General features: G+C 46.9%; 3 protein-coding genes across 3 annotated transcripts; 2 read left to right on the top strand and 1 right to left on the bottom strand.

Moving 5' to 3' along the window:
• The first annotated feature begins 4,631 nt into the window (after window positions 1–4,631).
• On the top strand, window positions 4,632–5,395 carry LOC128298378 (uncharacterized). The gene is made up of 2 exons (XM_053034131.1): window positions 4,632–4,850; window positions 4,916–5,395. The coding sequence occupies exons 1-2, from the start codon at window positions 4,632–4,634 to the stop codon at window positions 5,393–5,395; spliced, it is 699 nt and encodes a 232-aa protein (XP_052890091.1).
• A 67-nt stretch (window positions 5,396–5,462) lies between these two features.
• On the bottom strand, window positions 5,463–6,651 carry LOC128298321 (uncharacterized). The gene is made up of 3 exons (XM_053034070.1): window positions 6,508–6,651; window positions 5,782–6,437; window positions 5,463–5,712 (listed from the first exon to the last, which is right to left on the bottom strand). Exons 1-3 carry the CDS (start codon window positions 6,649–6,651, stop codon window positions 5,463–5,465), a joined length of 1,050 nt encoding a protein of 349 aa, XP_052890030.1.
• A 5,576-nt stretch (window positions 6,652–12,227) lies between these two features.
• Window positions 12,228–14,933, top strand: LOC128299117 (uncharacterized). Its single transcript, XM_053034988.1, has 5 exons — window positions 12,228–12,471; window positions 13,474–13,915; window positions 14,356–14,538; window positions 14,618–14,731; window positions 14,798–14,933. Exons 1-5 carry the CDS (start codon window positions 12,228–12,230, stop codon window positions 14,931–14,933), a joined length of 1,119 nt encoding a protein of 372 aa, XP_052890948.1.
• Window positions 14,934–23,859: the final 8,926 nt, after the last annotated feature.

Consider the following 23,859-nt stretch of genomic DNA (forward strand, 5'->3'; position numbering starts at 1 on the left):
TAAACCCGACAATTACGCTACTCCACCTCCCCCCCCCCCCCCCCCGAGTGTTGGATGAAATTGATTTTAGTCTATAAGCCAAAATTGACAGGACGCGTGACAGTAGATGACAGAAGGTGCTGTCACTGGGCGGTCGGGGATTTGGGAGGCGGGGCAATAGGCCGGGTGGGTGATGTAAGTTTTGCATTCAAACACACGGACGTCCTCGGATGTGTTCTCAATGTGCTGCCAAACGGAATTTAACAAGATAAAATACCAAACAATGATAGGGGATGGGGAGAGGTAGAGGGACGAGGGGGGAGGGGTGGGAGGGAACATGTGAAAATCAAACACAATCGAGACGCACCAAGTTCACAACGCAAGGTCCTAGACTGGTTGGGGACTCGTGCGCCATCTGGTGGCCGGTGAGAGATTTGCCAAACATTAGCCAGCAAACGGGGCTAACCATAACCACACTCTCATATTGCAATTGATAACGTATAAGCGCACTCCCAACGAACGCTACCACTGACGGTGGGTGGTGGGAAATTCTTGCAAACAATGTAAGATATGCATTCGAAAACAGGACAAACCCCTTCCCCACACCAAACTCACGGCAGATGTTCGCACCCAATTGGATGGAAAACACGTTGTGATCAAAATACTCATACTTAATGTTACTGTCACGGTGAACTTGGGGAGGAGGGGGGGAGGGGAATATGATATGAGACCCGATGGACGGGGAGTTCGGTAGAGCGAGTGAGCAAAAATTCCCAAATGACTCGAATGTGTCGATTCTTCATGCTGCACCCAACAACCTACGCGAGACCGAGGCATATATGTTGATCGACACGATTGTTGTTTAAAACAAAACAAAAACACACACACACATGCACACCCATAAAAGCAACACGTAGCATCGCATCGCGGCCCATCGCAAACACATACAATTACCGGTGTACCGGTGAATACATAAATGATAGAGAGCTACGCGCGTAATGCGCGCGGAAGTAATTACTTCGCAAGCAAAATGGGAATCATTTGCGCTGGGAAGCGATGGGCGGATGGGGCGGTGAAAATGGGAAGCTGGTAATGATCGTAGGATAGTAATACTCTTACACAGCAACACAGCACCAGGCGATATGCTCAATCAGGTGTGTGCGTGTGTCTGTTGCCTGCCAAATGAGTGCTGGCAAATGGCGGCAAACGGTGGGGTGTGACACTCTTTCAACTTTTGTCAAACTTTCACGCCCATCCGGTCACGCCATCTAGCGGTCGCGCTATGCAGTGGACGAGTGTGTGTGTGTGCGCGCGTGTGTGTGTGTGTTTGTAAAGAATCGGTCGTTTTGCTAATGAGCATGACACACAGGACAAAGCGCAACAGAAGCCAACAGAACAAATCCCAGCCAAAGGTCCCAAACTCTTGCCCAAACTAAAAAGAAAACAAAACTACAGAAAAGGCTGCATGGTATGGGAAGGAAACAAAAGGAGCCGGAAAGGAGGTGTGTGAGTGTGCGGGGTCAAAAAAAAAAGCGAAGCAAACAGAGTGTGTGTGTGTAGGATGTAAAATTTACCCGGGCCTGGAGGAACCGGGCGTGAAAGAATTAATCGGGGGAAAAAATGCAGTCTTACGAGAAAAAAAAACGAAGCAAAAAAAAAACACATGATAAGAAGGTATTAGATTGTATATTATAGAAATTTATTAATATATACATATATAAATAAATGTTACGCGTTATTAATAAATTATAAAAAAATATATCCCACCGTTGTTTGGGTGTGTTTTGCATGGTTGCGGTTTTGGGTATGTGAAGGAATCTTGGTGTTTGCATTTGGTCTTTGGGAATTGTTCATTCATTTAGGTAAGTAGTATGCAGCGTTATTTTAATGTTAGTTCATCAATTTTGAGGTAGTTTGACTTCTTACGAAACCGTGTGCTGACTAGTATCCCTTATACAGTAGACGTTCCTTACTCAATTTGGTCCAAGGAGTCCTTGGATGGATTTTGAATTTTCGGGATTTTCCATTTTTGTCGGAGTTTAGCCTTCTTTGTTTTATTAATAAAACGGGAGATATAGACATTATATTATTGTTTTGCATCCACCTGTCGAACGCAGCTAGACGATACGTCGAATTTTCACAATCGTTCATGACGACGTCGTTATTTTTACCCATAACAAACAGATTCATTAGCTTGTTGGCAATTCGATAGGCTCCCTTTGCAATATGGGAAATCATATCCGAATTACATAAAGAAGATTAAGATGGATGAAAGTCTATTCAGATCTCGAAGGTCTCGTCGCCAAGAGATTCGCTCGATTGCCTGTTGTACAACGTTCTGCTGCAGGGGTTCACCCACCTTCACTTGGTTGAAGAGTCTCAAGGATTTTCAATGAGCCATCTTGTATGCGTACCTAGACGTATGGAGGCTGACGATAGAAACATCATTTATTTTTGACTCTCCTCTTTAGCCTGAGACTGAGGCCGGAGACTAAAGCGGTAAAGTGGGTAACGGATAATATCAAAGAACACTTGAATAAGGCAAAGTCATGGAAGTACTCCCAAAAAGTCCACGTACAATTTTTTGCAAATACCAAATTTCCACAAATAAATACCCTCTTTTCGACCAAATTTACTTTACTATCGCTTATCTTGTAGTAAGTATTTTATAGGCATGAAGAGCACTTTGTTGCAACCAAAAGGCCGTATATGAAAATAAAATTGTTCCTATGTTCGTTTTGCAACTGTATTTTGTATAAATCTAGGTGATTTAAGAATTTGTTCTTTATCGACATAATAATATCAAGAGGTCTAAGGCCTTCTATGCTTTTATTTTATTTTACATTTACTGACATATGAAGACCTCGCACCGCTACCAATTCATTACGGAGCCACCTTGATTTATGAGAAGAATCAAGAGAAACTTGGAATTATATATCTATGAACTCCATCTAATATCCATCCAGACTCTAACCTTTTGTGTTTTGTTTGACGCAGATATTCCTATAGTTATATATTAAGTACCATGTGTTAACCACTATTATGACGTGCTAAAGAGCAGTACAGCACCTCCCCGCTTTACGATAATGTTCGGAGTCGAACGTTTTGGCTTATATCGAGTTTTCTCGAATTTCCTTGGCCATACCGTTTACACTTCATATTGAAGAGTTGAAATATAACCAAGGTTAAGGAGTGAGAGAAAATTTCGCAATTAAACTAAGCTGAACTAAAAGGAATTAGCTTATTTTTCATTCCTTCTATCCAACTAACTAATACAATTTCCATAAATTATGTTTTTGTATTATGAATGCATTAACATTTCAAATTTTCAAAGACAGCCGTTCGCAGAATTCCTTTGATTGTCATTGAACTGTCATTTTTCCAAAAAGTGGCATATTGCGAAATGACGTATATGGAGTATGGAGTACTGTGGGGCTACTTGCTGTACTTTAATAATGTGTCCTTTACAACTCTAACGAAAATAATTGGTAGGCATATTGTAATTATTTTATCTAAATTCTTTAACAGCTGTCAAATTTGCATTTAATGAAGTGTAAACAATCATTTTTATTTAATTTTAGTAACCGCTTTCCCGGGTACCTAGCCCCAATAACGTGCTTGTTCTGATTGCATTGAATTAGTTTCCATCAACGGACATATAACCATCATACAAATTAACGCCATTGCCAGCCACCGTCCACAGTGGCACACTTTCCTCGGATTTTATTTCGGCCATTTTTCATTGCCAACGCTTGCATATTTCATCCAGCCCCCCGTCCATCAGGTCCCGCTATTAGGTGTAATAGTTTTGGGGGAAATGGCCCGCACCCTTTTTTTTGCCGAAACAACTGAGAATAAAAATATAGCATGGCCTATGAAAAAAAAAAAAAAAAAAACGGGGGGGCCTTTAGTCCAACACCTCTTTTGCATCACACGCGACATGTTAATTGCTCCAGAAAGAACGAAAGCATTGCGCCGTACGGTGGCCACGGGGGAACCGTTATAGAATAGCGCACGCTTGTCACTTTTCACCGCTTGGTGCTGGGAGCTGGTCGGAGCCGGAGTGGAGGAACTGTAACAATCGAAGTTGTACAAATAAACCACAATTAGCACCTTCCGGGCGGGTACCGTTGGACGTCGGGCGTCTAACGGCCACACGGAAAACGAAAAGCAAGATAGAAAAACTACCGTAAAATTGTTTTAGATTGGGCTATCCGTTTTACGCGGACCGTTTGTGGCCAGCAACGCTTACGACGCTTGTTTGGTGTTCGGGTCAGTCAAAGCATATTCGCAGCTCGCCGTTGCCACAGTTGGAACGGACCCGGGTCTTTGTTGAATATTTCATTAGCCGACTAAGTGGCCCGGTTCGTCGGATCAAAGTTACGCTGCGAGCGGCACGGTACATCTTGCCGTTGATTTCTCGGCTTTGCACGGGGGGCGGCCTCGGTTTTGCTTGCTGGTTCTGTTTGCGGTCGTGAATTATATCATCGTACACACGGGCCGTACTATCCGTGGGCCGATCAGTTGCGAAGAGGGCAATAATATTTGCATGGTAAACGTGCCCATTTGTCCCACCGGCTGGCTGGCAGGGCTGTGTCTTTGGATTCCTCCCTCGTGGTGGCGTTTGTGAGTGTTTACTTTTACCGTGACAGATGAGGTTGGAACAGTTTGTTGGCATTTTTATGATGGTGACCGTCGGCGAGACGACACTGAGCGCATCCGATGGCTTTAACCAGAGCAGCGCGCTGGATCAGCAGGACGCGCTACAGAACCGACCACCGACCGGACCACTGTGGAGGGACACCGAGCATGGCAAGGTGCTGTCGAGAAGGAAGCGATTTATCGTCTTTCCCGAGGGTTCCAGCTTTTCCGTACGTATTACAACCCCTTGCGAGAGACGCTTGACGTCTAATTCGTGCCGAATCATCATCGACAGGTGGCCGTGTGCATGACGATCGGTTTGTACGGTAATCCCAACTACCAGTTCGTCAGCTGGGCCCTCAACTGGGGCATTGCGTACAATCTGCCGAATCAAACCGTCAGCTTTCAGAAGGAAATGGCCGAACCGAAACCGATGGTGCAGCGCCGCTTTCGGCGTGATCTCTACCAGAAGCTGGAGGTGATCATGGACAGCATGGGGTACGATGGGCGGGATTGCATTCTGAGGGCGCTCTGCGAAAGCTCGCAGTACTTCGGTGGCAAGGGCAGCAACATGGTGGCGGAAATGTTACGGACGCTGTTCAGCTATCCCAAGCAGAAGGTGCTTTCGTTCGAGCACGCCGACCACCGGGTGTACGATGAGGCGCACCGCAAGGGCCGCAACATGGCACCGTGCCAATCGCTGTACGGTAACTGTCGGTTCTCGTTGCTGGAGCTCGCGCTCGGTAAATATTCGACACCGTACGGGTTTATGTGATAGGGGTCAGCTCGAATAAAGTACATTTATTTTAATAAAAAAAAACCATAAAATGCTACAGTGCGCGTTATGTTTGAAACTTTCCGAACAGAAGCAACTCCAGCAGACTCATCGGGCACGCTTTGCCGTATCGTCCCCGGCAATCGATGTTGTCATCGCGCATCGCATTGCTGTAATCGTCGCTAAGCGCCTCGTTGAGCGGGTAGCTAAACAGCACACGAAAGATGTCCATTGCCATCGACCGGCCCGGTGGTGGCAGCATGTTCTTTGCCTCGCATATGCTCCGAAGAATGCACTCCTTCATGTGCATACCGGTGCTGAAACGTTTTTCAAGGGGAAAGATTCAAAATCACTGGCGTAAATCATCGTATCAATCCGTTACTTACATTGCGCCGATGGTTTCCTCCAGATGGCTGAACAGTGCCCTTCGATCCCGATAATGGTGAAAGTGTTCCCAGCTACTGTGATGGCTTATGTTGAACGCTTCCCCACTCAACCACTTGCTACGTTCGTCCTCTTCCGACCGTTCCTCGGCAAACGTCTGCTCGAGCAGGGATCTTCGATAGCGATCGTAGGGCCTTTCGTTCCATCCGTAGTACCCGGAGGAACCGTCCGGATTGCGACCCAGATAGCGATCTAGCGTGTTTGAGTATTGGTACTGCGCCTGGGTACGGTCCTGAGCCCAATACGGCGCTGACTGGTACTGGAGGTTGTTCGCGTTCCAATCAGCCCGTTCCTTGCCCCATCCCGGTGGTACCCAGGTTCCGGGATGATCTTTAAGATACTGTTCCACCTCAGCAGGTGACAACTCACCCCCATCGTGGTGATGATCTTCTTCCTTTTTGGGGTTTGGCATAGCTGGAGGTGGTGGTGGTGGAGCTGGTTTTTTCGGTTCCGGTGGATACATCGCAATGCCGCCCAGTCTTAAAGCACTCGCGTGGTACTTATAGTCCGGCAGCGGATAGTACAAATCAAGCTCACCAATCGCAACGTACCCAGCAGGACCACGAAATACCATCCCTTTGCCAAATGAGGATGTTAGCTGCAAAAAGAGAGAGAGAGAAACCCCATAATTTAATTGCTCCTTCCTCTCGATCGCGATCATACCATACCAGAATGTTAGCACCGGGTGGAAATAAAAGGAATCGCTTCTTCCGCGTGAGATGCTTCAACTCGCCACTCTCGGATTGATTGTACACCGTGCAAAGCACACCACTGCTAAGCGTTAGCGCAAGTAAAAGCGTTTTCAGCTCCATTATCACCGGTCCCAGCACGGCTCACAGCAGCAAAAGCATCCAAATACCGGTCATCAACGTCACCGGTGAGCGACCAGCTGATGAGTGACGGTGACCCAATCTAGCACGCGGCAATACAATCCCTTTGCTGGCCCGTGGAAGCTGGCGGTCTTATTCCGGTTTGTCCGGTGAGAATGGGACCAGATTAACGAACAGGTGCTAACAGTGCATTCGGGTGTGGTGGTCCATAAAGCTGTTTATTAATGCGTCTATTTGTGCGTCGCGCTCTCAATTTGTCGCTGTGTGGGGTGTGTGCTAGAAGTGTGCCATTGGTTTTTTTTTTTGAAAAATAGGGTCCGGAATTTGTGATTAGTTGGTCAAGATCTGTTTGCGAATAAGAGGTACGATTACTTGCGTGAAATTCTTAATCCATAGACACTGAGTCAGAAATTAAAAAGATTGAAATCGCTATACAAATTTTAGTTGGAGGCAACGCATAACGTTTCCATGGTAACATTATTTCCCACATCCATGGATCAATTTTTTGTGCGGAGCATTTTTGATTTCACTGCTCTTCTTTAAAATCCTTTCTTTCGCTATGCCTTCTATGATCCTCTCGCCAACAATTTACTTTTCCATGTATACTATGGTTTTAGAAAATGGTTTTTACATTTATCCACAGACGCGCAATTTGTGAATGTTTTTATGTGTTGTCCTTGGGTATGCGAATAGCCGGTATGCGTTTTCTTGCATTTTCAGTCGGATCCTTTACAAGATTTTCAAAAAGCTTTTAACTTTATTTGGTGATACAGTGTGAACGGTTTCTTAAACGACCTATTCGAGCCGTACCCCCGTACGCAGCACTCACTTCTTCTAAGAGGTCTGAACCTGCCACTTCTGGCTTTCTGTATCTTTATTTACCCGAAGCTGGATAGTCAGTCCTGCGTACGGGTGATTGATTCGGATGGGATTTTGGTCAGGTCCGATCGTGTGAAGACCGGCGTCGCTACCATCAAACCACCGGGCCGCTCCAACGCTTCCAAGTGCCAAGTGAGCGACTCATTATCCTGATTAATACAAATCAAGGAAGACCAGAAATGGTCGTTGAATCCACGAAAATAGCAGCATTATTTTCTAAAATAATACCATGCTTTACAGTAGCTTATAAATATTTTAAAATTGTTTACTGCTTGATTCGCTGCAATTTTTCATGTTTTATTTTTCACTAAAAGAAATGCGAGATTGTTTCAGGAGTAATTGTTGTTGTTGTGCTATGTTGTTTACTTCTCAGTTTAAATAAAGAAATTTTTATCAAACCAGGTAACCGAGAAGATTTTTAGTAGGGTCAATATTTTTTTTCAAATCCTCTGTATTTCAATAACCCATGACACAAGCACAACATCAATAGATATTGGCCAGCAAATTCTGGGCCTTTTAACTTTATTTACCCGCAACCTGGATAGTTGTTCCTGGGAACGAGGGATTGGTTCTGTAGTAATTTTGCACCGGTCCTGTCTAAAGAAGACAGGCGTCGCTAAATCTGATTAAATGGCACAACTTCCTCCAATTGGAAAGAAAACCTCTTTTTAAAACATCTTTGAGTTTGCGTACAGAACAAAATTCTGTTGCATAGCCCTGTAACCGGGCCGATTAGCTAGTTAAGAACAAATAATATGAATATTGACTTTTGGGATTTTTAAATGTTTTGTATAGAACTAAAGGGGTATGTTTGATCGAAAGTGTACATTAATTTGTGGTTATAAATTGCCGAAAGGTTCGCTTTGTTTATTTCTCTTCCAATTTTGTGTTTTAGTCGATTGAACGTCCACATACATTTTTATTTATTGATAAATTAAATGTACTGCTCTCTCCAGCTCTCTCAGCTCCCAATCAACCTGTACACGTATAGAGCACAGTACGCCAACGGCCAGTAATTAAGGTTCTACATTAGAAATATGTCAATTTCATTAGTAAAATCAACACCTTTCACCACCAACCGGTGATTGAACGAATCGACACACACACACAACTGTGTGTCCGTAAGTGGACACATCATTGGATTATTTCCATTTTCCATTAGTAAAATGTCGATTTATTTTAACAGCTGTCCGGCGTTTTCTTTTTTCTTTTCAAATCGAACGAGTTCCGATTCGTATCACACCGTGGCCGGGGGTATGGGAATGGATCCAATTAACATACCGTGTCCATGTGCGCTCCAGGCTCTAGGGTTTAGGGCAGCCAGTAGAAAAGAGAGAGTGAAAAAAGTCGACCGACTCATCAAACAAAGCTCAAACAGACTGGTGCTCGAGTTGCGTTTTTCAATCAATTATACATTCAAAAGAGGCTTTCGGTTTACTGTTTTTATCAGTCAGTTTTCTCGATCAGTCCTGTGGCTTTTTTGGCATCGTTTAGATACAATTCCGCTCCACAGCTTCCTTCTGTGGGGCAAACTTTAAGTCTCCCTTTACCTGTGCGTTGTGAATCCATTTTTAGGGGACCACTCTTCTAGCTTTGCCCGAAGGAATCTGAGGAAGCATGAGAAGGTAAAATCTTGCCAAAATGGGAGGGCGAAAAAAGCAAACCGCAACAGCACGCTGCACGCAACGGTGTTGTTGTTGTTGATTTTTTGTGCGTAGGGGCTCATTCAATTATTACGTAACGCTGATAGGGGGGGGAGGGGGTCAGTACCAGCGTTACGATTTGTTACATAGGGGGGAGGGGGGGTTTAACTTTTTGTTACGTAACATACAATAAGATTAAACTTAGATTCCCGCTTCACAGTCTATGCAAGAAAACTTAACTTATTTAAGGGATTTTTATACAAATTCCATATTAGCTATCTACTTTTCAATTATTTAAAGGTCAAGTTTCTTGGTATCTTTTGATAACCACTCATTGATGACTTCTGATGTCCACTCAGATGGTGAGTTTGGAATCCTGTGTGTTGTAGTGGATGCAGTTTGCATCCACTGTCACATAACAAGCTTCGCCGACTCTCAAAATTTTCATTGAGCTTGAAGAGCTCTAAAAGACTCAGAATGATGCATTCAAGTTATCCACTATCGTAAAGAGCTTCATACAATCATACATCAATCATTAACCATACATCAGTTAATTATTCGATATCATTTAGTGCTCGGAAGCTGATTCAGGGTACAATGAATAACTTTCAACAACTATAACGTGCAACATCGTGCTCGGTGCTTGTATGGCCGTGTTTGAAGTCAGCATACCGGCTAAAATTGTTGGGTCGTCTATTCTGCTGTACGACTGTAGGTTCGCCGTACAACTCATAGAGTTCATCATTGTAGCGGCTCCATTGTCCTTCCACACATACGGGGCCAAAAAACCCTCTGAGCATCTTCCTCTCGAACTCGGCTAAGTCAGTTTTGGACAAAGTCCATATCTCACTGGCGTATGTAAGTATTAGAGCTATTTAAGTTCTATATGCTCCCAGCTTCGTACTACTGAAAATTATTCACTAAATCTACTTTATCAACAAATGTATTTATACTTTCGTTATTTTTTAGATCCTTTAAATCTGTAATTTATCAAAAAACAAGATAGTTAAAAACGAAAATGGATAATGAGAATTAACAGAAGACAACTACGCTAAAGAAAGGTTGCTGGAGAAATAAGAAAGGAATAGTACTGATAAATAATTTACGTGCGAATTCTTGTTCTTAATAGATTACATCGATTCGTCATGTAATGTAAACTTTAAAACGAGCTTCTTAGGCTTTTCTCAGTGGACGATTAGCGAATGAATCCTTCGTTTGGGATCTGTGGTGTCAAAGACTTTTTTACGAAGCGTCTTCCAGAAATTACTATCTTTATCCAGAACCTATCCAGCCTAGGCTTAGTTCACTTTGTACATGCCAATGATGAATTATATTGATGAAAGATACGGACAGCCTGAAAACAAACATGGTTAATGAAGTATCGTATGCAGAATCGTAGCTGTATAGATAGAAGTAGGTTCTAAAACCGCTTCAAATGATTAGCAATGAGCAATGAATTATGAGCAAGTTGTTCTGGCGTGAGTAGTAAATTTATTAGGCAGTATGTTTGTTTCTTTATGCATTAGTCGAAATACGATGGGATTACATAGGTTACTTTTGAAAATTTCATGTTTTTCAAACAAGGGGGGGGGGGGGGGGTCAACGAAATGTTACGTAATCAATGGAGGGGGGTTACGTCCAGTGTTACGTTTTGTTACAATAGGGGGGGAGGGGGTCGAAAATTGACAATTTTTGCGTTACGTAATAATTGAATGAGCCCTAGGTTAAAAAGCATTCTCCATTGGCTTGCCTTTTTTTTGCGGCCACCGAGGGTCGTGCCATAGCGTGCGTGTGACAGCGGCAACACACAGGTTGCGGCGAAACAAAAGCAAGACATGAAACGCCATGCCCCTGGAGAACACCCAAGCCCACTACCCAGAATCACCATCAAAAATCGTTCCATCTCCCGGTGTCCGTGTCCCACATCAAAGCCCGCACAACGCACAAAGGCGCACTCCTACACGTGCCACCGCGGTGGGACGGCATGAATGAGGGAATAAAAAACCGAAAGAAGCAAGAGAGAAGGAAGAAAAAAAAACACAACGGCAGCAGAAAAACTTTTATCCCGTGCCGAAAACGCCGAAAGTCCCCAAAGTTGAGCCGTGTCCTAATTGAGTTAAGTTGCGAGAAAGCAGTGACAGCATCGATTTCCCGGGGAAAGCGTCCAGGGGAAAACTGGAACCAGCGGCAGCTTCGTCGCAAGATTGCAAGAAGCACCGTCCGGATTGTTTTGTGGTGCGCTGGGAATTGGGTGCACTGACCGGTTGGGGGGGGCGGTGTCGATCTCGGCCGGAATCTCGCTTGCTGATTGGGAAGAAATTTATGAATTCTCTCCCTCAACCCCCCACTCAGCCCCCCACCCCTTTACTACCAGGCAGCTTATGTCGTAAATAATGCAATCGACCTGGGACAACCCCGTTCCGTGCACTAATGTGACGAAAAATCGGGGCCACTAGGGCAGCTGCCAAGATTTTTTCCCGTCTGCCCGATGGAACAAGGCAACCTGGTCCGTCGAACGGGTCGCCCGGGGGAATTTTCTAAAAGTAACATACCATTACTAATGAATGCGACCTCTTTTGCATTGACTACCGTTACACCGCCGCACGGCTCGGGTGGTGTTATTCTCGGTAGAGTTATGTATCCGTTACTAGCCGGTGAGAAAGTGGAGCTATCTCGCCGGTTGCTGCGATGTTACCAAACGTCACGAGAATGGTCGGTTCGCCCACCGTCCCCGAAGGATGGTCGCGTCAGATGGTGCGAAACGTTTCCCGCAGGAAGCTCCCGCACTGAGTCGTCGGTGCAACTAAAACGTTTGAAATCCAGCGCTTCCAGTGCCAAACGCGCGGTGGCGCTTAATGAGTGCTGCGCCATCCCACACACGTGTGTATCGCGTATAACGAACCCAGGGTTTTCCCACACACGCGCACATCAAAGCGGTTGTTAAAGTTTATTTCCCTCCCGGGTGGCTAGGTGGATGATGGTGTGATTTCGGAACGGTGTCTAAGCAAAACCAATTTACCATTAACCATTCGCAAGATGCTGCTCACGCCCGGTTCGAAGAAATGGTGCTACCGGCAGCGAACAGATCTACCCGCGCTGCTGCTGTGGAGTTTATGTGCGGTGCTGTGTTTTAAATGTTCCAATGCAACGATTTACAGCGAGGGTGGTTCGGTGCAATGGCAGGACCAAGCGGATGGAGGATTCGCCTCCACGCCGCAGAAGGTGCTGTCGAGAAAGCGACGGTTCTTGACGTTTCCTGAGGGAAGTTCCTTTCAAGTGGGTAAGTATCGTTGCAGTGGTAAATGAATGTGAAATGTTATGTGATGTACATGCCCGATGAGTTCTAGTCATGAGTGTTGACAGTGTTCTTTTCTGCAATTAAAACATTTCCTCATTGAACGTGTTAAACCAAGTGCTATAATCGCCCTTTTTAATTGTGGAATTACGTTGCACAAAGTGACAGTGCAGTTAGATTGATTGTTGGACTTTGCCTTCAGTGATAGAACATACTAACATAAGTGTACATTCTACTCAGTTGTGTTTATAGAATTTAGCCTCAAGCATCCCAAAAAGAAGAGTTTATTTTTTATTCAAACACCTGTTCGTTTCATTTTATTACAATCAATTTAGGAAATGCTGTTGTATATATATTTTTTTTGGTAATAATTTTTTTATGTTATAGTTTTATTTTCTCACTAAGCTCATTTTTGTTTTGATCAGTTTACATATTTTTACGTATCTGCATGTCTTATAGATTGTTTTTTTAAGACTCTTCTCGGTTTCCATCTTATAATTTTCGGTAATTTGATATTCGTTCTTTTCTATGCTCTTTTCTTTAACGCCGGATTGTTCTTATTTATATGTTCACTTATATGTTTTATTTTTTTATTTTTCTACAATTAATATTTATTTAATACTTGTTTTCGTTAAGGGTTTTAAAAAATCCTAGGAATTTATTTTAGTTTTTTTTTTCAAATATGTCACATGTTTCATTTTAATTTAGATTCTAATTATCACTTCAAAATCAGTCCATTTGAAGCGCTTGTAGTGAAAATAAATACTTAATTATTTTATTTTATAATTGAGGATTACAGCCTTTATTGTTAGGCCATAGTGTTAGCCGCATATGCGTTGAAGAGTTTACGATATTCACAAGACATTATCTCCTTGTCACTTGCCTTATCCCGAGGCATGTCCGGTTGTGGGTATTTTTATTTTGTTCCTTTGTTATAAAAACGAATTTAATTACACTTGCTTTCCCTACTTTTCGTTACACACATAGTTTACGATCAAACCATCCCGATGATTGGTATCGAGCGGCTCATTACGATTGGCATTACGGTGGCGCTTGCCTACGAGCTACCCAGCATCACCCTCAACCAGATCGAGCAGATGCTGCAAGAAAATGCGGCCGAAGGTTACATCTTTCCCAAGATGGATGAAAACGCCAACAATACCATCCTCGTCGACAGCAAGGACTCCGTCACACCGGCCAGGAAAAACATTTTCAGCTACTACTACCAAACACCGGCACAACCGGGCGGCGGCGGTGTGGGCACTGGGGGTAGCCACATCAATTACTACACCGCACCCGATCGACGTTACGATAAGTTTGATCGATACGGTCAACGTCTTCCCTTGTGGAATCAGTACCTGGCGAACCGGTTGCCCCGGCCACCGTACGCCGATCCGTCGCGCAATGATTTTGGAAGCATCGTTAACAGGTGAGTGGTAGCGTGATGCGATGCGTTGTGTATCCGCCACCGGTTGCATCTGGCCGCGACGGTAACCACAATGAAGCAGCGCGGTGGTGCTATCCTAGAATCAAATTAATCTCGTAACACGCATGATACAATTGTGGTTCCACGCCGGACTTGTTTTGTTGTGATGCAAACCGTGCGCGCTTTCGAATGAATTGCTGATGAGTAGTTTGCACCAAACCACCAACGGAACGGCTCCATTTTTAATTATTCCCTGTGCGGTGGTTAGGTGCCATCATTGGATGAAAAGCACCGGGAAAAGCAGGTTTATTATGGTGCTGTTTGCCATTTGACCGCGTTAATTTTAGCAGCGGAAACTACATCGGATAGATGAGCCATTTCCACGTGGACAGCGACATCTGAGTAGGCTTGTGTAAGCTTTAAACATATGATTTCTCTTACAGATACCTCCAAGGTTGGATACGTCGCCATCCACCGAACTATCCGATGGGCAAAAAGCGATTCTACCCGGTGTTTGGTAAGCGCAGTATACGCGAGGATACCGCACCACTGGATCGGCATTTTCTCCATCAACATCGTGCAACGCGTCACGCACTGTACGAGCGGATAGAACAGTTCCTAACGGCGTAAGTAGCTGATTGAGGTTCCAATTGATTGCCAGAACCAAGTATTTTCTCCCTGCTAACGTGTTCCAAATTTCCACAGAAAGGGAAAACATGGGCATCACTGCGTGCTGCGAGCGCTGTGTGAAAGTGGACAGCGCAGCAATGACAGCGAACCGGATACATTTTTAAAGGAAATTCTTCGTGCCATATTTAGGTACGTGAACGTCATTAACAGACTTTTTCCTGTATTTTGCACTAATAAGGCACTGCCGTCCTTCAGTCTTCCAGCCACGCATGAATCACCAACTCACCAGAAGCATCGAGTGTACGATGAAGCTCACGCCCATGCCGGGAACTGTACGGAAACCTACTCGTACTGTGAGGACAGCTTTTGGTCGTCGAATTTTGTGTTCTAACACAATCATCACAGCTAGCGAAATTTGTGGCGCTACCCTTTACGCACATTAGCTTTTAAAGTATTCCGTTGATCCGTTGAACCATCGGAGTGGTTAAGTGGATTTGTAACGCGTAGGCGAGGAACATTATTGATGGAAATATTTCTTTTTGTCGATGTATGTGGAGCCATGGTGGAGTGCGTGCAATGGTGCGCCATAATTCTAAGAGCTCTTGTAGCATGCAATTCAAATCCATTCCAGTTCCACAATCATGCAATCGCTGCAGATACATCCTCGACACAAGCATCTCCACCTGTATGTACTCCAGGACTCAATGGAGTAAATGAACGTAACGATGTGACGATACGGTCCCCTCGTGCATCGGAAGCACCGGCGAACCTACTGGCATCGTGGTATCGATGTAAAGAAAAATTACCATAGCGTAGCGCGTAACGGTGGGAGCACCGTATAGAAGCAACGATTAACTTAACTTTGCAAGAATCGTTCCATCCGCTCTGTACTATCGTGCTCTCTTCTAATAAGAATAAGTAACAATCTGTAGCACACCATCACCGTACCAGCCCGTAAACAGCTAAAATGACAATTTAGCAAGTTAAACAAGTCGTAACTCAATGTATGATAACCCTGTGGTGTTTCTGCCTTTAGTATGCATTATTTTGTATTTATATCACAAAAAACCAGGTAAGTGCAACGATCTTATATTATGAACTAATGCTGCCAAAGTGTATAAAATGTGTGTTGTATTTCTAATTGATGACCCTAAATAGATATAATGTATTTGAAATGTGAAGATATTTTGTCAGTATTTATGCTTATTTATTGAATTTGATTAAATAAAATTATTAAATATTCTTATACTAACATATTTCGGGAGAACATGTAGCAAGTTGGTGATACAAAATAATGTTAACCTTTGAGAAACATGCCCAAGGCAATATACTTGTGTAATATTGGACAGCCAAGGAGATGCTAGATATGATTAGACGTAGTTCTAAAGAAGTTCTCATTGTCTGGAGTTTGAATATCTCAGTATGCTTTGAATATATTCTTGGTAGGTTTTCAAGAAACCTGTGTCATTTGGCGGACCATGTTGACAATCATTAGCAGCGGCGGAGTAGGCGGTCGCCTAGGGCCTCGCCGTGTTGGGGGCTCCAAACAACTTGTGCCGATTGTGCGATTTTTGGAAATTTAGCAGCAGAGATAATTTATAGCACAAAATCGAATTAAAAAGGTGGAAAATTGGTTATCCTTGGTTAGATATTTTTTTTTATTTGATTAGCTATATCGGCCCGGTTACACGGCTACGCAAGAGAAGTATGCAGTGTATTCAAACTCCTTCTTCTTTATCGGCACGACATCTTCAGGATGTTTAAGCCTACCATTTCTAATTTTTTTTTACTTTATTTATCCGCAGGATAGCCAGTGCTGCGTACGGAGGTTTGGTGGCCCAAATGAAAATTTTCCGTGGTCCTGTCTTGTACAGACCGACTGCGCTACCAATACACCATCTGGCCGCCCCGTGAACCCTTATATGCCCTTTTACTTCAACCTATTCATGTATTCTATTTCTTGAACGGGATTTTTTCATCTGTTCGTAAATGATCCTACCGTTAGATGCTAGAATAGAAACCATACTTGTTTTCACTTTCGCAATATTTGCAAGCTATTGCCATTGCGATACTCGTGGTGTGGTATTGTTTTCTCTCCCCGATTGAACCGAGAAAATGTCCAGCCTACGTGTTTCGAAACAGTATTGTGGTGGAGTGTTGTGTTTAGTATTTCGATTGTCACAATTTCTGCAAGTTTGCAAGCCGGTAATGATGTTATAACCGACACAATCTGTCAGTGTACTACGAAATAGCTAGCATTTATAGCATGAAACGGAAAGCATCCTTCATCTCGCTCAAACTTCCCGTCGGCTGGTACGAAATTCCATACAAAACCAGCCGTTTTCCGATTTCCGATACCAGGAAAGCATCCACGGAATAGGTAGCACCTTGTACAGCAATTTTGCTCAAAAACCGCCCAAAGTTAAGCAATGTTTAAACACTAACATTTTCCGTTGGTCGAGTAAAATTTTGCAGCAATTTTGATCAAAAACCGCCGAAAGTTATGCAATGTTTGCAACACTAACTTTCCCGTTGGTCGTGAAAAATTTCTTCGAAAACTACCAGTTTTTGAATGTATAGTACCAGGAGAGCATCCACGGAAGAGGTAGCTCCTGGTACTGCGCCGTAAGGTATGCAATGTGTATACACTAACTGTGCAACCAATTTTCCGCCGTAAGGTATGCAATGTTTATACACTAACTATGCAACCAATTTTCCGCCGTAAGGTATGCAATGTTTATACACTAACTTTTCATACAAACCAGCTGTTTTCAGATTTCCGATACCAGGAGAGCATGATGTTCAAGAGGTAACATCTTCCGTCCCCCTCCCCCCTTCACCTAAAAAAAGGGGGTCAAGATGGCGGTCAAGATGGCGGCTAAGATGGCGGCCAAGATGGCGGACAAGATGGCGGACAAGATGGCGGCCAAGATGGCGGACAAGATGGCGGCCAAGATGGCGGACAAGATGGCGGACAAGATGGCGGCCAAGATGGCGGACACAAGATGGCGGACAAGATGGCGGACACAAAATGGCGGACAAGATGGCGGACAAAATGGCAGCCAAGATGGCGGACAAGATGGCGGACAAGATGGCGGACAAGATGGCGGACAAGATAGCGGACAAGATGGCGGACAAGATGGCGGCCAAGATGGCGGACACAAGATGGCGGATAAGATGGCGGACACAAAATGGCGGCCAAGATGGCGGACAAAATGGCGGACAAGATGGCGGCCAAGATGGCGGACACAAGATGGCGGACACAAGATGGCGGAAAAGATGACGGACAAGATGGCGGACAAGATGGCGGACAAGATGGCGGACAAGATGGCGGCCAAGATGGCGGACACAAGATGGCGGACAAGATGGCGGACACAAAATGGCGGACAAAATGGCAGCCAAGATGGCGGACAAGATGGCGGCCAAGATGGCGGACAAGATGGCGGCCAAGATGGCGGACAAGATGGCGGACAAGATGGCGGACAAGATGGCGGACAAGATGGCGGACAAGATGGCGGACAAGATGGCGGACACAAAATGGCGGCCAAGATGGCGGACAAGATGGCGGACAAGATGGCGAACAAGATGGCGGACGCAAGATGGCGGACAAGATGGCTGACACAAGATGGCGGACGCAAGATGGCGGACAAGATGGCTGACACAAGATGGCGGACAAGATGGCGGACAAGATGACGGCTAAGATGGTGGACAAGATGGCGGCCAAGATGGCGGACAAGATGGCGGACAAGATGGCGGACAAGATGGCGGCCAAGATGGCGGACAAGATGGCGGCCAAGATGGCGGACACAAGATGGCGGACAAGATGGCGGACACAAAATGGCGGACAATATGGCGGCCAAGATGGCGGACAAGATGGCGGACAAGATGGCGGACGCAAGATGGCGGACGCAAGATGGCGGACAAGATGGCTGACACAAGATGGCGGACAAGATGGCGTACAATTGGGGACAATATGGCGGACACAAAATGGCGGACAAGATGGCGGACAAGATGGCGGACACAAGATGGCGGACAAGATGGCAGACAAGATGGCGGACAAGATGGCGGCCAAAATGGCGGCCAAGATGGCGGACAAGATGGCGGACAAGATGGCGGACAAGATGGCGGCCAAGATGGCGGACAAGATGACGGACAAGATGGCGGACACAAAATGGCAGACAAGATGGCGGAAAAAATGGCGGCCAAGATGGCGGACAAGATGGCAGACAAGATGGCGGACACAAGATGGCGGCCAAGATGGCGGACAAGATGGCGGACAAGATGGCGGCCAAGATGGCGGACAAGATGGCGGACAAGATGGCGGACAAGATGGCGGCCAAGATGGCGGACAAGATGACGGACGCAAGATGGCGGACAAGATGGCTGACACAAGATGGCGGACAAGATGGCGGACAAGATGGCGGACAGAAAATGGCGGACAAGATGGCGGACACAAGATGGCGTACAAGATGGCGGACAAGATAGCGGACACAAGATGGCGGACAAGATGGCGGACAAGATGGCGGACAAGATGGCGGCCAAGATGGCGGACAAGATGGCGGACACAAGATGGCGGACAAGATGGCGGACAAAAAATGGCGGCCAAGATGGCGGACAAGATGGCAGACAAGATGGCGGACAAGATGGCGGACACAAAATGGCGGAAAATATGGCGGCCAAGATGGCGGACAAGATGGCGGACAAGATGGCGGACAAGATGGCGGCCAAGATGGCGGACAAGATGACGGACAAGATGGCGGACACAAAATGGCAGACAAGATGGCGGACAAAATGGCGGCCAAGATGGCGGACAAGATGGCGGACAAGATGGCGGACACAAAATGGCGGCCAAGATGGCGGACAAGATGGCGGCCAAAATGGCGGCCAAGATGGCGGACAAGATGGCGGACAAGATGGCGGACAAGATAGCGGCCAAGATGGCGGACAAGATGGCGGCCAAGATGGCGGACAAGATGCCGGACACAAGATGGCGGATAAGATGGCGGACAAGATGGCGGACAAGATGGCGGACAAGATGGCGGACACAAGATGGCGGACAAGATGGCGGACAAGATGGCGGACAAGATGGCGGACAAGATGGCGGCCAAGATGGCGGACAAGATGGCGGACACAAGATGGCGGACAAGATGGCGGACAAAAAATGGCGGCCAAGATGGCGGACAAGATGGCAGACAAGATGGCGGACAAGATGGCGGACACAAAATGGCGGAAAATATGGCGGCCAAGATGGCGGACAAGATGGCGGACAAGATGGCGGACGCAAGATGGCGGACAAGATGGCTGACACAAGATGGCGGACAAGATGGCGGACAAGATGGCGGACACAAAATGGCGGACAAGATGGCGGACACAAGATGGCGGAAATGATGGCGGACAAGATGGCAGACAAGATGGCGGACAAGATGGCGGACACAAAATGGCGGACAATATGGCGGCCAAGATGGCGGAAGGATGGCGGACAAGATGGCGGACAAGATGGCGGACAAGATGGCGGACACAAAATGGCGGACAAGATGGCGGCCAAGATGGCGGACACAAGATGGCGGACAAGATGGCGGACAAGATGGCGGACAAGATGGCGGACACAAGATGGCGGACAAGATGGCGGACACAAGATGGCGGCCAAGATGGCGGACAAGATGGCAGACAAGATGGCGGACAAGATGGCGGACACAAAATGGCGGAAAATATGGCGGCCAAGATGGCGGACAAGATGGCGGACACAAGATGGCGGCCAAGATGGCGGACACAAGATGGCGGACAAGATGGCGGACACAAGATGGCGGACAAGATGGCGGACAAAATGGCGGCCAAGATGGCGGACAAGATGGCAGACAAGATGGCGGACAAGATGGCGGACACAAAATGGCGGAAAATATGGCGGCCAAGATGGCGGACAAGATGGCGGACAAGATGGCGGACGCAAGATGGCGGACAAGATGGCGGACAAGATGGCGGATAAGATGGCGGACAAGATGGCCGACAAGATGGCGGACAAGATGGCAGACAAGATGGCGGACAAGATGGCGGACACAAAATGGCGGAAAATATGGCGGCCAAGATGGCGGCCAAGATGGCGGACAAGATGGCAGACAAGATGGCGGACAAGATGGCGGACACAAGATGGCGGATAAGATGGCGGACAAGATGGCGGACAAGATAGCGGACACAAGATGGCGGACAAGATGGCGGACAAGATGGCGGACACAAGATGGCGGACAAGATGGCGGCCAAGATGGCGGACAAGATGGCGGACAAGATGGCGGACAAGATGGCGGACACAAGATGGCGGCCAAGATGGCGGACACAAGATGGCGGACAAGATGGCGGACAAGATGGCGGACACAAGATGGCGGACAAGATGGCGGACAAGATGGCGGACACAAGATGGCGGACAAGATGGCGGACACAAGATGGCGGCCAAGATGGCGGACACAAGATGGCGGACAAGATGGCGGACAAGATGGCGGACACAAGATGGCGGACAAGATGGCGGCCAAGATGGCGGACAAGATGGCGGACAAGATGGCGGACAAGATGGCGGACAAGATGGCGGCCAAGATGGCGGACACAAGATGGCGGACAAGATGGCGGACAAGATGGCGGCCAAGATGGCGGACAAGATGGCGGACAAGATGGCGGCCAAGATGGCGGACAAGATGGCGGACACAAGATGGCGGCCAAGATGGCGGACACAAGATGGCGGACAAGATGGCGGACACAAGATGGCGGACAAGATGGCGGACAAAATGGCGGCCAAGATGGCAGACAAGATGGCGGACAAGATGGCGGACACAAGATGGCGGACAAGATGGCGGCCAAGATGGCGGACAAGATGGCGGACAAGATGGCGGACAAGATGGCGGACACAAGATGGCGGCCAAGATGGCGGACACAAGATGGCGGACAAGATGGCGGACAAGATGGCGGACACAAGATGGCGGACAAGATGGCGGACAAGATGGCGGACACAAGATGGCGGACAAGATGGCGGACACAAGATGGCGGACAAGATGGCGGACACAAGATGGCGGACAAGATGGCGGACACAAAATGGCGGACAAGATGGCGGACACAAGATGGCGGACAAGATGGCGGACAAGATGGCAGACAAGATGGCGGACAAGATGGCGGACACAAAATGGCGGACAAGATGGCGGCCAAGATGGCGGACAAGATGGCGGACAAGATGGCGGACGCAAGATGGCGGACAAGATGGCTGACACAAGATGGCGGACAAGATGGCGGACAAGATGGCGGACACAAAATGGCGGACAAGATGGCGGACACAAGATGGCGGACAAGATGGCGGACAAGATGGCAGACAAGATGGCGGACAAGATGGCGGACACAAGATGGCGGATAAGATGGCGGACAAGATGGCGGACAAGATGGCGGACAAGATGGCGGACAAGATGGCGGACAAGATGGCGGACACAAGATGGCGGACAAGATGGCGGCCAAGATGGCGGACAAGATGGCGGACACAAGATGGCGGACACAAGATGGCGGACAAGATGGCGGACACAAGATGGCGGACAAGATGGCGGACACAAGATGGCGGCCAAGATGGCGGACAAGATGGCGGACACAAAATGGCGGACAAGATGGCGGACAAGATGGCGGACAAGATGGCGGCCAAAATGGCGGATAAGATGGCGGACACAAGATGGCGGACAAGATGGCAGACACAAGATGGCGGACACAAAATAGCGGAAAAGATGGCGGACAAGATGGCGGACAAGATGGCGGACAAGTTGGCTGCCAAGATGGCGGACAAGATGGCGGACAAGATGGCGGACCAAGATGGCGGACAAGATGGCGGCCAAGATGGCGGACAAGATGGCGGACAAGATGGCGGCCAAGATGGCGGCCAAGATGGCGGACAAAATGGCGGCCAAGATGGCGGACAAAATGGCGGCCAAGATGGCGGACAAGATGGCGAACAAGATGGCCGACAAGATGGCGGCCCAGATGGCGGACAAGATGGCGGACAAGATGGCGGACAAGATGGCGGACAACATGGTGGACAAGATGGCGGACAAGATGGCGGACAAGATGGCTGACACAAGATGGCGGACAAGATGGCGGCCAAGATGTCGGACAAGATGGCGGACACAAGATGGCGGCCAAGATGGCGGACAAGATGGCGGACACAATATGGCGGACAAGATGGCGGACAAGATGGCGGACAAGATGGCGGACACAAGATGGCGGACAAGATGGCGGCCAAAATGGCGGACAAGATGGTGGCCAAGATGGCGGCCAACATGGCCGACAAGATGGCGGCCAAGATGGCGGACAAGACGGCGGACAAGATGGCGGCCAAGATGGCGGACAAGATGGCGGCCAAGATGGTGGACAACATGGTGGACAAGATGGCGGACAAGATGGTGTACAAGATGGTGGACAAGATGGCGGACAAGATGGCGGCCACGATGGCGGACAAGATGGCGGACAATTGGGGACAAAAAATTTTCACGACCAACGGGAAAGTTAGTGTTTAAAAATTGCATACCTTTCGGCGGTTTTCGAGCAAATTTGCTGTACTAGGTGCTACCTCTTCCGTGGATGCTCTCCTGGTACTATACACTCGGAAACTGGAGTTTTCGAAGAAATTGTTCACGACCAACGAGAAAGTTAGCGTTTAAACATTGCATACCTTTCGGCGGTTTCGAGCAAAATTGCTGTACTAGGTGCTCTTCCGTGGATGCTCTCCTGGTATCGGAAATCTGAAAACAGCTGGTTTTGTATGGAATTTCGTATCAGCCGACGGAAAGTTTGAGCGAAATGAAGGATGCTCTCCGTTTCATCCATCTTCCTTAAACTAGTGAACGCTCTCACGGGTTTGATAATATGCAATGCAATAGTGATGGGCAAATTTTTTCCACGTTGCAGGTTATTTCACCTGCAGCGCAAATTTATTCCACCACTTGAAAAACATACTCTCCTGGTATCGGAAATCTGAAAACAATTGTGTGCGCGGCAACGGTACAGTGGTTTTCACAGTTGACCAACTGATTTGGTCATTGGACAAATTTGTCAGCATTTTGGTAACCCTCGTGGCCCTGCACCTAATGGATCAAAGAATGCTATAAAACATGATCAATTGTTGAAAAATTCAGTTAGTAGTAGCTCACCACAGAAATCAACTGTTAATTTTTGTTCATCGCCTAAAACATCTACATGAACGGAACAGGTTGCTAAGAAATTTCGCTGATTGTTACCGAAAAAGTAAACCAGTTGGAAACTGTACCCTGGGCGAAAAAATCGTAGAAGGCGTTGGACTAATCAGG

This window comes from Anopheles moucheti, chromosome 2 (assembly GCF_943734755.1).
Source record: "Anopheles moucheti chromosome 2, idAnoMoucSN_F20_07, whole genome shotgun sequence".
Lineage (NCBI taxonomy): Eukaryota > Metazoa > Arthropoda > Insecta > Diptera > Culicidae > Anopheles > Anopheles moucheti.

Bases quoted from the DNA above. Each gene is read 5' to 3' on its own strand.
- LOC128298321 (XM_053034070.1), bottom strand. From the start codon at position 6,651: ATGGAGCTGAAAACGCTTTTACTTGCGCTAACGCTTAGCAGTGGTGTG. The intron at 6,438-6,507 runs GTATGGTATGAT...CTCTTTTTGCAG, and splicing joins CACCCGGTGCTAACATTCTG to CTAACATCCTCATTTGGCAA. The intron at 5,713-5,781 runs GTAAGTAACGGA...AAAACGTTTCAG, and splicing joins GAGGAAACCATCGGCGCAAT to CACCGGTATGCACATGAAGG.
- LOC128299117 (XM_053034988.1), top strand. From the start codon at position 12,228: ATGCTGCTCACGCCCGGTTCGAAGAAATGGTGCTACCGGCAGCGAACA. The intron at 12,472-13,473 runs GTAAGTATCGTT...TTACACACATAG, and splicing joins GGGAAGTTCCTTTCAAGTGG to TTTACGATCAAACCATCCCG. The intron at 14,732-14,797 runs GTACGTGAACGT...GCCGTCCTTCAG, and splicing joins ATTCTTCGTGCCATATTTAG to TCTTCCAGCCACGCATGAAT.
- LOC128298378 (XM_053034131.1), top strand. From the start codon at position 4,632: ATGAGGTTGGAACAGTTTGTTGGCATTTTTATGATGGTGACCGTCGGC. The intron at 4,851-4,915 runs GTACGTATTACA...CATCATCGACAG, and splicing joins CCGAGGGTTCCAGCTTTTCC to GTGGCCGTGTGCATGACGAT.